The sequence below is a fragment of the Engystomops pustulosus genome, chromosome 7 (genome assembly GCF_040894005.1).
Source record: "Engystomops pustulosus chromosome 7, aEngPut4.maternal, whole genome shotgun sequence".
NCBI lineage: Eukaryota > Metazoa > Chordata > Amphibia > Anura > Leptodactylidae > Engystomops > Engystomops pustulosus.
This window is the reverse complement of record NC_092417.1, coordinates 43,631,444-43,648,819: the sequence shown is the minus strand read 5'-3', so window position 1 is coordinate 43,648,819 and position 17,376 is coordinate 43,631,444. Positions and strand designations below refer to the sequence as shown.

At 40.8% G+C, this 17,376-nt stretch overlaps 1 protein-coding gene across 1 annotated transcript in view; it reads left to right on the top strand.

The window, feature by feature from the left end:
• Nucleotides 1–17,376, top strand: part of UBR1 (ubiquitin protein ligase E3 component n-recognin 1) — a 64,744-nt gene that overhangs the window by 1,341 nt on the left and 46,027 nt on the right. Inside the window, exons 2-9 of the mRNA XM_072115650.1 lie at nucleotides 8,940–9,196; nucleotides 9,809–9,887; nucleotides 9,972–10,073; nucleotides 11,447–11,577; nucleotides 11,909–12,050; nucleotides 13,676–13,738; nucleotides 15,056–15,179; nucleotides 15,997–16,107. Coding sequence (XP_071971751.1) covers nucleotides 8,940–9,196; nucleotides 9,809–9,887; nucleotides 9,972–10,073; nucleotides 11,447–11,577; nucleotides 11,909–12,050; nucleotides 13,676–13,738; nucleotides 15,056–15,179; nucleotides 15,997–16,107 — 1,009 coding nt within the window. The remainder of the gene's footprint in view (nucleotides 1–8,939; nucleotides 9,197–9,808; nucleotides 9,888–9,971; nucleotides 10,074–11,446; nucleotides 11,578–11,908; nucleotides 12,051–13,675; nucleotides 13,739–15,055; nucleotides 15,180–15,996; nucleotides 16,108–17,376) is intronic.

The window sequence follows — 17,376 nt, the reverse complement described above, 5'->3', positions numbered from 1 at the left end:
TCTGTTGATCCAGTCCTATCAGAGAAACATAGCGCACACTACTCTGATCTGAGTTGTGCAGGAAACTTGCCCATTGATGTCAATGGGTGCAGGCAGTCCCCGGGTTACATACAAGAAAAGGTTTTAGATTTGTTCTCAAGATGAATTTGTATGTAAGTTGGAACTGTATATTTTCTTATTATAACTCCAGACAAATTATTTTTGGGTCTCTGTGACAATTGGTTTTTATAACTGTTGGGTTGTCATAATAACCAGGATTAGCAATAAAGCTTAATAACTGTTAAAGCCTGGGGCTAAAGTACAGTACATTACCAATTACCAGAGGTCTGTTTGTAACTAGGGGTTGTACATAAGTCGGGGGTTCTTAAGTAGGGGACTGCCTGTACTTGGAAAAACAAATAGACAGCTCTCTAATGTCATTCTTATGCAGTTAGTATTGTGTACATGCAAAGCTGGTAGATGTTCATAAAAAAAGAGGTAGTAGCTCAGAGCTGTCAGAGTAGGATGTGAAAATATGAACAACTCGGAGGACATTAGGACTGCAAAATTGGATACTTGAATATCACTGACCAAAAACATTTGATTTTACACTTCGGAAATTGTTTTGTACAATACAGCTCCAAGACCAGACATTCCATACTCGGAACATTATACTATATACATCCTAATGGGAGAGGGAACCTACAAATCTTTCACACTTGGACATATCAGTGGATGTGCTGGTTGTATCAGACATAGAATCGTCATATTGATGGGCGGTTGCCAGTTTCTGAAGCTGCTCTGTGCCCCTCTGCCATCCTGCTATTATTGTTGCCATCAGAGTTTCCTGTTGCGGATTCCTTCCCCTTGTGGACTGCAGACAATAGGATGTTACATTCACTTTGTTTACATTTTAAATATTTTACTTTGGAGGAAGGCTGCAGGCAGTGGATCTCTTAAAGGGCCACACGCTCTTTAATATAGCTTGTACTCTGTAACATATTATTATATTTGTATAAGCTCCCTATGCTTTGTAAAGTGCAGTAAAATTTGATGGCGCTACATAAATAAAGATTATTATCATTACAGAGGCATATTTTTCAATAACTTGATCAATATGGTAAAAAAAATTGTTTGCATAATTTGTGTTTAGTGCATGGAAAGTCAGCAGAAACCGGTTTGTGGATGTTTGCACTTAAACAGTTTCATTCATATGAGTTGGTTTCTTTTTGCAAGTCCTTTCAGACAATGGAAATTTTTGTGTGGATTTATCATTGCAGCCCCTGCATTTTGTATCTCAAGCAGAAAATCTGGTTCAGAATCCAGTACCATTGTCTGCAATGTGATTACAGATGTACTGGATATGTCATGAGGGGGGGGGGGGTTGATCATTAGATGGGCATTGTGTGCCAGTTTTAAGACTACTCAGAGCTCTGTTAGATGCATTGTAGTGGCTTTGACTGTTTTGCTAAATTTGGCATCTAAGGTGTTAATGTGAATTTCTCATTCTTAAAACCGCAGAACCGCAGAGGTGAAATACGCTGCAATCCAGACTCTAGAAGTCAATCTGTGATATAAAATGTGAATTCACTGAAGATTTTGGTCCTGATTTAACTGTTGGTATGGACTCTACTGCCATGTAACTGTACTTGTAGATATCGGTAGGCATTGGTACCTCGGGAGGTTGTCTCTCAGGTCGTGATATTCTCTTTGGCTAGGTCTCAGTGCAGTAACAGAAGGGTTAAGCTGTGATGTACATAGCTTCCTCCTCTGGTGTGAGGCCTGTAGCTTAAGCTGCAGGTACATAACCAATTACTACCTGGCACAGGGCAGCACTGCAGGCAACTGCATGACAACATTAGCTCTGTGACGGAGAACAGATGTCTGTAATCGCTGACTTCAATGAACATCTAATAATAAGGATAACCCTGCGCAAAAGGAGAGGGGTCATTTTATTAATTTGCCAGTGAGATTTTGTGGTTCTTAAAACCACAGCGGAACACTACTCTCAATGGAAGAGAGAAAATCACTGTGGGAAAAGGGGGGGAAGGTAATTTTATTAATTTACCGGTGAGATATTGCAAGGATTAAGGTGAATTCTGCATACATGAGCCTATATCATACCTGGTAGATGTAATATTTGGGGCAATAACCATATCATTGTTTGTACAACTCTCACCACCCCTTCATACACATGCATGTCCAGCCTGCAAGTATCTCATCTCATTAGGGGACAAAGAGGATAATAATAATTCCTTTATTTATATAGAGCACACAGATTACGCAGCGCTGCACAGAGTTTACCAAACCAGTCCCTGTCCCCAGTGGGGCTCACAATCTAATCACCTACCAGAATGTTTTGGATTCTGGCATGTTAGAATGTAAAAGTACAATCCTTGTCTCCCTTGACTTCTGGTCGCCCCTATATACATATGATGGTTGTCTGGTCCCCTGTTATTGGCGGATTCTGACAACTTTATGGATTTATCTAATGTGTGTGACTAACTTTGGGTTGTTTTTTTGGCATCGGCAATGCCAGTGTCTATTTAAATGACTTGCTGACAGCTCCATGACTATAAATGGCAGAAGTAACTCAGCAGGAGACGTAAACTTCCCACATAGACGGCAACGATGGGTTACTGTGGCCCATGTATTCATGATTTCTGTATACACGTCACTTAATGAACGGTGTCTTACAACTTACAACTCATATAGGTACTGAGTAAGAGGTGTTACACATTCAAGAAAAAGCTATATTTACCCCTCTAGTAGTTACCCCTGGCTCCCGAGGCAGCTGTAGGTTACACGGTCCTTCAGCTTTCAGTGACCTACTATTTTTGTTAACCCTTTAGAATAAATTGACATTTTTGCACTTTTTAGTATTTTTTCCCGTCCGTAGGCTGTGTTTGTAATTCTCAGTTCTCTCTCTGGATGGAAATCGGCTGCTATGATGTCAACACACGAAAGCACGATATTCTGTTTCCTGTTAATTCACTCAGCATCACGTAGGGCCATACGAAGCACTTGGGGTTCGATAGAAAACATGTGATGGCTGCTGCACAATACCTGTGTATATTTCACTTATTTTCACATTAACTTCTTCTTATATAGAGGGGATGTGAGTTATTTCCCTCTAATCATATATATTATTGCTTACACTGGTGGTATGATAATAATAATTTATATAGCGCACACAGATTACGCAGCGCTGCACAGAGCTTGCCAAATGAGTCCCTGTCCCCAATCGGGCTCACAATCTAATCAACTTACCAGTATTTTTTGGAGTGTGGGAGGAAACGGGAGGACCCTGAGGAAACCCATGCAAATGGAGAGAACATACAAACTCTTTGCAGGACCCCGGACCCCAGCGCTGCAAGGTTGTAATTCTAACCACTAAGCCACCGTGCCGCCCTATCAGTTTACACCTGAGTGCTCAGTGTGCTGCCACCACTAACAATGCCAGGCTTTTAATCTGAATTATGGCAATACTAGATGAAATCTATCAAGTTTTGACTAAAGCTTGGATAGACTGAGGAGGTGACAGGTTGCCTTTCCCTCTAATACAGCCTATAGGGCAGTGGTGGCGAACCTATGACACTGGTGCCAGAGGCGACACTCAGAGCTCTTTCTGTGGGCACCCGGGGCATCACCCCAGCACACCAGACAAGACTCACAGAATCCTGCAGTTCCAAGCAACTTAAAAGATGCTGCTTTCCGTCATATTTTGATACTTACTTCGCTACTTGGGACTGTAGGAAGAGGGAGAATGAATAGACAGGGCCGAATTAGTTTTGGAGGACCTCTCTCTGTGTACAGAGGGAAACTGAAAAGAAGCTAAAGTGATGAAAATTTTCCATTTTCTGCTGTGTTGCTGTCCTCAGGAGGCCAATATGATTGAAAGTTTTTGAAGAACAGGGAGCAGTAAGTTGCTGCTTTAATTTTTGGTTGGCACCTCGCGATAAATAAGGGGGTTTTGGGTTGCAGTTTGGGCACTCGGCCTCTAAAAGGTTCGCCATCACTGCTCTAGGGTATCCTGGTAATTGTTATCCTCTGTAATCTGTAACTTCCCGGTTACTTACATGTCTTTGGATCCTTTCTTTACACACATGACAAGTGACTTCTGTCTGAGTTTTTAGAAGTCTTAGGAGCTGTCGCTTCCTATAGAGCCTATTGCTTTGATGATGAAAGTCCAGATCCGGAAGCACTTACTGTAGTATATTCCAGCATCCTGTGATTTGGCTTTCTATATGACAATGCATGATTAAGATTAAGTCACATGATTAAGTCACATGATAAGGAAATTATTCAAAGTTATAGTAAAAAATTCCAATGAAACAATTTGTGCCTTTTGGTTTGAATAATTAGGAAAAGGATGAAGATTAGTGTTTATGGCTTCATAGGTTGTCACATGAAAGCTGTGTTGTAGATGGAAGCTGTCCTGGATTATCTAACATCTGGACAGAGGAGATTTCCCATGCGGCAGGAAATATATGACATCACATAACAGGAACTCTATATGATTAAACATATATAATATACAGGCGGGCCCCTACTTAAGAACACCCGACTTACAGACGACCCCTAGTTACAAACGGACCTCTGGATGTTGGTAATTTACTGTACTTTAGTCCCAGGCTACAAAAAACAGCTGTAACATTTATTAAGAGTTGTCGTTAAGCTTTATTGTTAATCCTGGTTCTCATGACAACCCAACAATTTTAAAATACAAGCGGCAGGAAAAAAAAAATGGGTGGGGTTATAGTAATAAAATATACAGTTCCGACTTACATACAAATTCAACATAAGAACAAACCTACAGAACCAATCCTGTACGTAACCCGGGGACTGCCTGTATAGACAGTATTATAATGTAAAGTGCTCCTCACTGACAGCTCAGTGATTCATATAATACAGAAGCTTTAGGCAGCTTTGAGTGTACACACACCTACATACAGATTTCTGCTGTACATTCTAAAGGATTGAAGGAGTTTCCATGAAAAATCTAAATTTGGGTTATTTGCATAACAAGAAAAACAATTTTACAGAATTATGTGTCTTGTATAACAATGCTGTATCTAAATTGTTATGTAATCTCTTCTGTTTCCAATTTTGCTACTTCCTCTGATTTTACATCCATAGCCAGAGTCCTTGTTCTGAACAGACCCGTACATCTCCTGTTAAAGGAAACCTACCACTTGGAATGGTGCTTCTAAGCCGCAAATACCGTGCACCAGCTTATCTTCCTTATGTTCCTAAACAGATGTAAAGCGTTTAAACACATTATTAATCTCTATATAGGAAGTAGCTTCACCGCACCGCGGTACGTGCTCAGCGCACCATGCACGCGATCGTTCGTGCGTCGGAATAGGAAGTGGTCGCCCGCATGGTTGCGCCGTGCGCTTACCACGGTGCTGTGAAGCTACTTCCTATATAAAGATTAATCATCTGTTTAAGAACATAAGGAAGATAAGCGCCGGCACCGTGCACGGTATTTGCGGCTTAGAAGCACAATTCCAAGTGGTAGGTTTCCTTTAAAGGACATCTACCACCAGGATGAAGGATTGTAAACCAAGTACACTGACATAATGAAGTGTGTCCCCTCTGCGAGGATTTGCTCTGCCTTTAACTTCTTATGTCCTGATTTTGAAAAATGCTTTTAAAATTATGCAAATGAGCCTGAGGGGCTCTGGGTTACATATGTATTGATGGAGCCTGGAGCCCCTCAGGCTCATTTTTCTTAAAAACAAGGATATAGAAAGCTTAAAGAAGAGCAGATGCTGTTAGAGGGTGCACCCAGCATGCCTAGATCCTGGTAGTAGATGTCCTTTAAGTGAAGAATCTAGGAGGACCGGAGAGCGGCAGAAGAATTGGCTAGCCCCTCTTTGTTCTCCATCACATAGCGCAGACATCACAGACTGGGCTGGATGGAGTAAGAGGCATGAAAGCTTTGCCAGGTTCTTGCTCACATGATGAACTGTCTCTCCTTAGGCTACTAGTGATCTACTAGTGATTAGTTGTTTGCCAATGACCCGGCTCTAAGAGCTCGCTCTTTCTTGCTCACCTATCCCTGCTGCAAATTAATTAGCCCTGCCTCTTATTTTTGGACCAAATGTTAACCTAAACATTTTGGGTAAAAACTAGTGGGGATGGGTGGTTGGCTGCCTGAAAACAACTCCCTATGTAATTAGATAGGGAGCTATTGAGGATCCGGCTCTTTATAGTGAGGTGAGCTAAGATGCTTTTCCTGTAAATACAGTCTCTCGGGTATACTGGTAATTGGTAACCTCTGTAATCTGTAACTTCCTGGTTACTTGCATGTCTTTGGAGCTTTTCTTTACACACATGACAAGTTGATTTTTGTTCTATAAAGACCAATAGTATTGCGTGGTGCTGCATCTTCTCTCCTATGAGCTATCCACAACGGTCCTAGATGGATCCAGCAAACATCCACTATTAGGTAATCCAGTAGAATAATAATTCTTCTTATGACCGGAGATCAAACCCCAAATGACGATCCATGCACGATTCCTCCTTATTTATGTGCCAAACACAAGGGATCACTTTCAGGGATAAGTCACCGTTCAGACCAGAAACCGCAAATGTTTTCACTCCTGTCCTAGTCTTAAAATTTAGATTATAATTGGGGGGGGGGGGTCACAAAATGTTTCTTTTTGTTATTAATTTTTTGCAAGTATTGACAATTGGACTGTATTTAATAGAATATGTATTTTGACTATATTGATGCACATAAGAGTAAATAGTAGTATAAGAGTAGTTAATCTACAATTTTTGTGTAATTCATGAGTATACTTCTATGTATGGGGAGTTAAAAATAATTCAACATCCTGGAGATACATCGTAAATAAGATACATCGTAAATGAGAAAGAAAAAAAGGCTTTAGTTTCTCCAACTCACTCGGCAGCGAGTGAAGCACGCTATCTAATCAATTGGTTAAACACCCACGTGCCTTTGAAAGACAGGTTGGAGGGCTTGGCCCAGCACCCCCTGTGATTGGATGATAGCTGGAAAACAGAGACTGACTCCTATGAGGCTCGGAGAAGTTAGCGGACATGGATTCACAGTCCTATGTATATGTATGCTTCAAGTGTTTTTCTTCAGTCAGAGACCTTGTACAAAACTAGATATATTCCCTGTTTTTTGATTTTTAATGTATGTATGAAATTGAAAATGTATTTTATGTAGAAGCTGTTTGTGTATAAATTAAGCTAGAGGACGGACGCCAATCATGCCCCGGAAGAAGCATAGAGGCAAAACCCTGGGTCGGGCAAGGATTGGCGTCCTCGTGGAGTTACTTTTGATATGCGCATTTTTTATCTATATATGTGAATAGAACTTGAATAAAAAGTTTTAAAATTGTGAAACTGTCTATACTATGTCTGGATATGTCTCTCATATACAGTGAGTGGAGGAGACTAGGACAGGAGTGAAAACATTTGCGGTTTCTGGTCTGAACGGTGACTTATCCCTGAAAGTGATCCCTTGTGTTTGGCACATAAATAAGGAGGAATCGTGCATGGATCGTCATTTGGGTTTTGAGCTGCGGTCATAAGAAGAATTATTATTCTACTGGATGTTCTATAAAGAGCCTGACTGCTCATCACCAATGTGCAAAGAGGTAGATGTGCAGTATGTGCTTAATCTACAGGCAGAGAAGGGAGGATGAACAGCTCCTGCTGGTACAATGAAGTGCTGTAGTGATACTGTACTGAGAGATGGAGGGGAAAAACACACAGATGATGAGTGTGAACAGGGTGAAAATTGCTGTTTTATACTCTGATTGCTGGCTATGCTGAAGTCTCTTCATTGACTTTTCTACAAAAGCTGATGGGGAGGAGAAGATCGTCACACATAGCCTGCTGTGCAAGGCTTCTTTGGAAGTGTAGTCTAAGCATGAAAACACTGCAGGAAATAGTGTTAACTGGAAGTATAACTGTTTTTACCCAGAAATGATCTAAATGGGGGGATGTAATTTAAAAAAATCATAGACTAGGAAACCCCCTAAAATTATCTTTTTGCTATAGTTTAACCCTACGGTTTTAATTCTGATTATGGGATTTCCCTGCAGATCAATGAGTGCAGATTGGATGCAATACCTTTTGTGAGTGCTGCAGCCTCATCCATGCAGCAACCGTCTTGAATTTGTGGAGTATATTATTATTGTAGCTTTGTCTCATTTTGGGGAATGTAAGTGCTGATCAGTGTGAGTGCCAAGAATCAGAATTCAATGGAATACTAAACCTAAGCCATCAATATCATGGAAGACGGCAAAGGTTTCTTAGTTTTAAGATGCATTGTAAATAGTTGTGAAGGTGGACATCTGTTTTTTTTTTTTTTATTTGATTAATATTTGGGTTTTCTTGGTTTGGGAAATGTAGTCAGAGGATGAACTCTCTGTGTTACTTGGCTTTTCTCCAAAGCTTGCATTCTCACGCCCCAGACATCACTTCTGTAGAATCGGTACACAATTCATTTAGCTGAAGGCTGTTATTTGGAAGTGAATTTTTTTCCGTTTCTTTGGATGACTAATTCTCCAAGTATATCCTTATCTTGTACTATACATAATACAGAAGGCTAAACATTCACACCTTTTCTGAACTGTTAATACAAATGTATAAACTAGGAAAACTTTTTAAGAAAAACTCTTACCCCCTCTGTTGGGATTACAGCTAGTCACTAAAAAGGAGGAGGGGGGGGGTTCTATGCTGTCCAAAATTCCTAAAAGCATTACCAAACATAGCAAGGGTGAGTTTGAATGGGTCAGGGGTCTCGCATGATCCCTGTTGCTCCATTCATTGCTGAAACTGTTTAATACAGCACCAGAAATAGAGAATGCAAAAGGTTTTTTTATTTTTACAAAACCTAGTATAATATGTCAATTATCCTGAGATGAGAACTGGAAGTTAATATGACCTCATGTAAAATCTTCTTGTTTCTATAGTTGTTGGGCAACACAGTGGATTTTGCCTCGTCCTTCCACAAGCTTTTGGCAAGTGGTGCCCCCAGTTTATACACAAATGACTACCAAGCGCAAGTGGAGAATCGGGAGCAGTTATTTCAAGGGTCCATCCTAACGCCCCTAGAATGGTACCTGTTTGGAGAAGACCCCAATGCCTTTATGGAGAAATTGAGGAAAAGTGAAGCCCCTCCTCTATGTGGCAAGGTGTTTCGGGGTGGAGAGACCACCTATTCCTGCAGGTAGGCTTATATCTCTGTACATACATCCAGGGTGTGTTCATTGGCAAAACCATTGATTTCACTTCCTTAGATACTTCCAATTTTTATACATAGGTCACAGTACCGACTTCTAAGAATGATCTGTACACATTAGATGTAACACTTCTAAACCTTCTAAATCTATTCCAGTGGATCCTGCTGACCATCTATTGTGTGTGGGGGGAGTACTTCTCTCAACCGGATGGCAGATGTTTGGGGGAAGGAAGATAAACCACCAGTAGGGGAGTCAGACCACACGCATATCATAGGAGTGATAGCTGTCAGGAAAATGAGCTTCCGTCTGACAGCTATCTAAGATGTAAGGCTGGATGCACACAATTGTGTGCCCGCACAGCTACGGCCAGGTGGGCATATGTCCAGCGCCATGGAGAGGAGGAGGGTTGACCCCTCCTCTCTCCATAGAAATGCATATTGTTCCGTGGGGCCATTGCCGTCTGTGGAGGACATATGTACGGCCACATGCTTGCGGCCGTACATACGTCCTCCATACGGTAGTGTGAATGCAGCCTAAAGGTGATGAGAATTCATTGTGAAGGAACTAAATAGCAATGAAATAATGTTCTTGTTCTTTAGGGATTGTGCCATCGATCCGACTTGTGTTCTTTGCATGGACTGCTTTCAAAACAGCGTTCACAAAAATCACCGGTACAAGGTATATTGTGTTACCTGAGTGCACATTACAGATATTTATATGCAAATGCAATCATTAAATAAAGCCCGATATGTGACTTCACAGATGCACTCTTCAATGGGAGGGGGTTTCTGTGATTGTGGTGACACAGAGGCCTGGAAGTCTGGGCCATACTGCAAAATCCATGAGCCGGGGGCTTCTGATCAGGTGAGATATTATAAATATTATAATAATATGTAAATCTGGGCATCTATTTACACTCATAAACATGTTGCAAGGTCTTTACCCTGTTGTTGAAACCCTTTCCCAAGAAAAATATGCAGAGCATGTTGTAAACATAACCAATGCCCCTTGTGCCAGTCTGCTGTTTATATGCCTGGCACAGCCGGTGCTTCCTAGTCTGATCTTGTACTATTCATGTGTAATATCTATTACTTCTTCAAACTGAACTTAAAAGGAACCTGTAACCAGCATTTACCCCTCTTGACTACCAGAATCATAAAGTAGAGTTGAAATGCCCTCTATAGAGTTCTCTCTGTTATGTGAAATCTCAATAGTTTACCTCCCCCAAAGTCATGTTAATTGTACATTTTGCAGGAGACCAGTAACTTTTTAAGGCTGGAGGAGGGTCACTTGGTTCAATAGCGCCTAGAAACATGCTTTTGGTGTCATAGTAAAGATAAGAGTCTCATCTTTCAGATGGTATAAGGCTTGTTCTGCTACATAGTTATATAAATGGAGAGCAGGCAGCTGAAGACCTACTATAGTTGGAAATCAACTGCAGATAAAGAAAACATTGGAATTGGATCTCTAACTTCCTGTATCTACAGTTCTTTAGCTCTCAGAACCTTCGGGTGCCGAGAGCCATGACGTCACCAAGCTCTCGGCACCTATCGCCGGCCGGCTGTGCGATAGTTAGTATCTGCGCATGCGCGATAGGTGCCGAGAACTTGGTGACGTCACGGCTCTCAGCACCCGAAGGAGGACGGCTACAAGGAAGGAGGCGGGAATAATTAAAGATCGGAAGCCATCTCCCTTCCAAAGATGACGTAGGGGTAGCACCGGAGGGCTATTTACATATGTAAGTAAAATGTTTTCTTTTAGCTAAACTAACGATCGCCGTGCCTAACTAAAGTATGTGCCGGCATTAGTATTAAATAGCCTACCAGGTGGTCTGCTCGCATGATTTTATCATGTGAGCAGTGGTAGGTTTCCTTTAAATGTATGTCCATTTAAAAAACTCTAATAAAAATGATCCGATTTAAAAAAAAAAAAAAATGAGGGACAGAAATCAATGTACTGACTTTTCCCTCCTATAATTCAGAAAATGTGGTTTCATTGGTTATAAGAATTAAACCGCACCTTTCATCACCTCACACACTTAGAGATGTGTGTGTAAGTATTGCTTCACAGATTCAGGAACACTTTCAATTTTCTTTTAAGCCCCCATGGTTTTTTGAGATATCAATCCCAGTATCTGACCATTAAAACCCTCTCCTCTGTCAGAGAGCAGGTGCGGAAGCAGAGAAGGGCCATTGCACGATATACATATTGTAACATAGGTTTTTCTTATATTTCAGGATACTGGGTTTCGGTTACCTGAAGAGCTCTTATCCCAAACTAGGAAAGTGTTTCCGGTGGTCATACAGTACGTTGTGGACATGCTTATCTGGGAGGAGCAAAAGAGTCTACCAGCCTATCTAAACGCGGGGTAATTTGGATTGTAGTTTGTTGTAGGTATTGTTACAATCATGTGTTCTAGTTCTCTATATGATTTTACATCATGCAATAAGCCACTAGTTTCTATAGTGTCTTGTAAATACTTCCAGAACATGAAATATCCGACAATTTAACGGTATCTGCACACATATTACATCCAGATTTGCAGCACAGTATAATACAGTAGCAGCGCAGCGTATGAGATGTATGACCTTCTCATACACACATTGCTGTTCTGTATCTAGTATCCGCCTTGATATAAGTATATAAGTATACATGTATTTGTTAAATAAGTCCTGAACAATCACATTGCTCCTCTGCAGTCCTGAGAAGCCAGACCGTTACTACTGTGTGTTGTACAGCGATGAGCACCACTCCAATGATCACTTTATCTACAGTCTCCAAAGATCCCTGGGCTGTGACATGAAGGAGGCCCAGGCAATAACCAATGCGACTGAGAGAGAGGTCAGTGAATGCTTTGTTCTTCATGATTCTACATAAACCCCTTCACAACTGTCGTACATACATCCTATTTGCACATGCCCAGTTCATAAAGGACGTTTATAAATGTAAGGGCAGTGGCCAGCTTCAAAAGGCTATATCTCCTGTCACCTAGAAACACAATTCTGGTGTCATATTAAACAGAAGAACCTCCCCTTTAATTGTGTATGGATGCTTCACAGAACCAGATGTCCACTCTTAAAGGAAACCTATCATAAGGAATGTACCATCAGAAGTAGATCTGATGGTAGATTGCTCCTGCCTGCCTCTGCCCTAATCTGTAATTTAATAATCCTTTAACTTGCTAAAAACTTTATTGTAGGAATATGTAAATTAACTTATTAGTTAATAAGCTACAACAGATGCAGCAGTGTTACACTGCTAGTGTTATCGGAAACCTCTGATAAAGCTAGCAGACACTGCCGCGATGTACAATAGAAAAGCCGGACCGCACTGTAAGCGGTCAGGCGTATTCATGAGGGGGTGGGATTAGCGGTGGTGACTGACGCATGAAGCTCAGCAGTTACCACCGGCCTTTTGAGTTGGAGGGGTGGGCCGGGGGAGAAGCACCGCCCCCTCCTGAATACACCCGACCGCTTAGAGCACGTTCCGGCGTTCCTATTGTACAGCGCTGCAGTGTTTGCTAGCATTATTTGAGGGTTCCAATAGAGCTAGCAGTGTAACACTGCTACATCTGTTAAAGTAAGCAGCTCCTATTGCCTTTTTATATATGGATGGCAGGTCCTCTTTAAAAAATGTTAAAAATTTAAAGACACGCATAATGGAACAAAAAAATTGATATGGACATTCAGGGATCAATGACCCTCAGAGGTTAATAATAGTTTGAGACATTTAGGACTTGTCTGACTGTGCCATTTCTTATGAGAGCAAAATGATTCTGTCTCCACATGCAGTATGTGGTTCATCTCATGCTCACCCATTCATTATTCGAGTTTCATTCAGAACTCCTTGTTAAATTCCATCTTGGTAGAAAGAGGTGACACATTTCATAGAATTCTTCAAAGAGGGAAGATGGCATAGTAAGCAGGAGCCTATTCCTCACATCTAAGTCTCAGCCAAGCAGCTCAGTCTCAGCCAATCACACTTAGAGCCTGCAGAGCGGAAACCACAGAATCCAAGTTAGTTTGCATTTACAATTTTTATTCTGCAGGACAAGCCCTTTAATGCTGTAGATGATGAGAGAGCATCTGTAGCGTTTATTCATAGTTTATGTTGTCCGGGGCTGACTTCCTCTGATTGTTAGAGCACATTGGAACCGCTGAGCTGCATTGTCTTCACAGTCATGTGTGCTTATTTCTCATGCCTGCATGTTCAGGGGCTGACTATGTCAGATATTTACGGCATATGCTGTAAACTTTGGAACTCACATTAAAGCAAATGGTGAAAATTTAGCATAAAAATCCGAGATGCAAATCCTCGCCATATACCTGTTATTGTTGCATTCAGTCTCTGTAGATTTGGAATCCGTTTACTGCACCACCCACACTTGCAGCAGCTTGTTCGCTCTTAGCTATAATACCTGATAATCCTGGTTTAATACTTTGTAACCTTTTGAACTCCTGAAACAGGGCCGGACAACAGTAAAAGAAGGTACTTTAGAAGAATGTCAAGAAATTGCAGAAAAGCTTAAGGTAATCACTGCGTATTAATACATGTATTATAACAAACAAGAAGACTTCTTTGAATGTATAGGATTATATATATATATATGGATATGTACATCCCTTCCCTTTAGCACTGTTACTTGCCTTTTTGGTTTTACTTGATGTAACTAAAAAACCTTATCAAGGACAATTTACTATTTTTTTATGAGTATACAGATGTATCATATCTATGATTGTCAGATGCATTTGAGTGAAGTTTGTCATTTACACCCCAATGTCACTAATGTCCATGCTGGGGAGGAGCCATGGCTGGGACTAGTATTATCCTTTATACATGATAGAGGGATGAAAGGCAAGTTCCTTAAATGCAGCAAGTGTAGAAGGATTGGTTATGTAGCAGAGCTGTTTGTGTGTGTATATGTACACAGCAGAGTTGCCTGTGTGCGCGCATGTATGCAGCAGAGCTGTCTGTGTGCGAACAATATGTAATTAAAGACCAATTCCTTGACTTTTTCACAGTTGTGCCATACAAGCACTCAATAGACATTGCCAGTACATGTTTATTGTGTTGATTTTTCAACAATTGAATAGGCTACAATTTATATTCAATAAACGATCTACTAATTTTAGTAATATTTTCGTAACACAGCCTGAATAACAACACAATATGGTGTCAAATAACGCATGAAATGTCCAAATAATATATGTTAAACAGCACGCCAGGAGTGAATGAACATCTTGTGTTCCCAAGAGGGTATTTGCTAGGAAAGATTTGGCTCGGCTGGGACATTCCCATGCAGGTTAAGGGCGTCTGCAGATGAATGTGTTCAAACTGTGGAAACTGACCCATATGCTGGTCCAATCCCATAGATTTAGCACAGGATGGAAGTCCTTGCATCATATATAAATACAAAATGAAGCAAGAACTCTGCCTGTCGGAAGACATGTTAACAGTTCTAACAATAGCAGTTGTATCTGGTTGCCAGACAGTATTAGATATAATATGCAGATATTTCTGTATGATGCAAGGACACCATCATCATCTGATGCATCTGATAATGTATGGTCTGATAATGCAGCGGGACTAAGAGCAGTAAATTGAACTCTTTCCCTGGGTAAAACCCCCAAAAACTACAACCTTGTATGCACAAATAACAAAATATAGTACTCAGATGAAATTGTTATATATCAGGCCAGATCAGACCATGCTGAAGGGTAGTGGACAACCTACGGTTTGGTACTAGTAGGTCTTGTAAGTACAACATTGATCCTTTACAACAATGCGCATCTGATATACAGTTTGACATGTTCTCTTTATTATGTTGTCGCTGTTGTTTATTGTAGACATATTCTGAAAATGTCTCTCTGCGGCCTTTACGTGTTGAAGTTCTTAATGTTCTGGTAATGGCTCATCAAGCATCGGCCTGCAGTCTTGGAATCTGGTTGAATAAGCTTTTGGCCTACTCAAGTAAGCTCATACTGTTCATATTATTTTTTTTATGATAGCTTTTTTTCAGTGCAGAAGCTTTTGAACAAATAAATAGTACTTCATTATCTTTAACCATGCACATATCAGAAACTATATGCAGCATTCACCAATGTAAGCACTTCTGGAGAGAGATAAGGACACCATGCATGCCACAAGCCGACAGCCCGTATTGTGCTACTGCGCTTTATCAAACCCTTGTCTTTCTGCTACTACATTATCTATATTTCAAATAGATGTCTAATCCATAGAATAATGTGTCATTGAAGGGGTCTTACCAACTTTGATTGTTATCCGCTGACTTCAGGATATGGGATATTAATCTCATCAGTGGGGGTCCGACTCCTGGGATGCCCATTCTCATGAATGGGGTCTGTTCTTGTGAATGGTGGAGTCCCAGCAGTCAGACCACCACCAATCCTATTGTTATCCACTAACCTGTAGATGTGGAATAACCATAAAAGTTGGTACAACCCCCTTTAATATTGGATTGATGGGAGTCTGATATCCGTCTCTCTCCCACCAGTCAGCTGCATGTGGCTGCTTTCAGTACTACAACAGAACTAGGGGCTGAGGTTATGGAGGTGGTAGATTAATCACCCCCTACACTAGAACTGTGCAATTGGCTCCATTTTATTCCTTTTTGTGCTGCCAAAAAAGCAGGTGGTAGGGGTTCCAAGTTAGGATAGCTCATCATTAATTCAGATAATTCCATTATGCATATACTCCATCTGTAGTGCAAGTGTTACTGGGATTCATGCCTTTAAAACCTATAACTTGCCTGTCTTCTGATTTTTAGGTGACTTTCGCCAGATCTTCTGTCAGGTGTGCTTGGAGCCTCGAACAACCACTATAAAACAATTGTGCCATGTCAGTTTGTTTATCCTGAGTGATGCCAAACTTCATAAAGGTGTGTGCCTTGTGTGTATTTGTGTCCCTTGCTGTGATAAGGATAGGGATAAACCTGTTGTTTAACCAGTATATATGCAGGCAGTCCCCTACTTAAGAAAACCCGACTTACAGATGACCCCTAGTTACAAACGGACCTCTGGATATTGGTTATTTACTGTACTTTAGCCCTAGGCTTCAGTGATCAGCTGTAACAGTTATCAAAGGTGTCTGTAATAAAGCTTTATTGTTAATACTGGTTCTTATGACATTTTTAAAATCCAATTGTCACAGAGACCAAAAAAAAATTTGCCTGGAGCTAAAATATACAGTTCCGACTTGCATACAAATTCAACTTAAGAACAAACCTACAGACCCTATCTTGTATGTAACCCGGTGACTGCCTGCATATATTATCAGAAAAATAAAGAGATACAGCAGCACTGTCGACGTGGGTGCAATCCTAACCCACTTCTTCCGGGAGATACAAAGATATGAAAGTGAAAAATGAGCAGCACTCCCAGGTTGACTCCCAAGCTGTGGAACAGCCTTTCTCATTACATTAACTAGAGAGGAGCATATAGATTTAGTAGATGGTGAAGACCTGCCAATTTAGTGTTTTTCACTTTCACCTTGAAGGACACAAGAGTTCAAGGAAGTAGAAGTTTTGGTTTCTTTAACTCCCAATGTGTAGTGATGCATCACATAAATGTATGCTCAATGTCATGGTGCGCGTTCTACATGATCATTGATACCTAAACACTGCCCGAACATGCAAAATAATACTTTCATGTATTGCTCACAACATTACTGCCGTTAGGTGCCAAAATATTGCCTGCAAGAAAGTGGTTACAGAACAGCGCCTTTTATTGGCCATGCTGTACTTTCATTCAGTGTCTAAATAAATCCAAACTATAAGAATAGTTTTAATGGTCTTGGTGGTGGTCAGCTTCAAGAAAACTGAATGAGCCCCACATGTCTCTGGCTAATCACTGTCAAGTGGTCCTTCCTGATCATATAGTTTGGTGTGGAGAAGGAGATGGAGGTCTGCTATCATTTAAAGGGACATATGTACTGTATGCAGTTTGATCTGCAGGAAGCATGTTCTATCTATCTGCAGTTTGTTATAGAGCAGGAGAAGCTAAGCCGATTGTCCATTGTGTTCTATCTGCAAGCAAAGGGAGCTAAGAAGATTGTACATAATGTCCTATCTGCAGGCAGAGTGTATTATAGCAAGTGGAGTTGTAGTGTTTTATCTACAGTGTTCTATCTGCATGAATTATGCTATAGA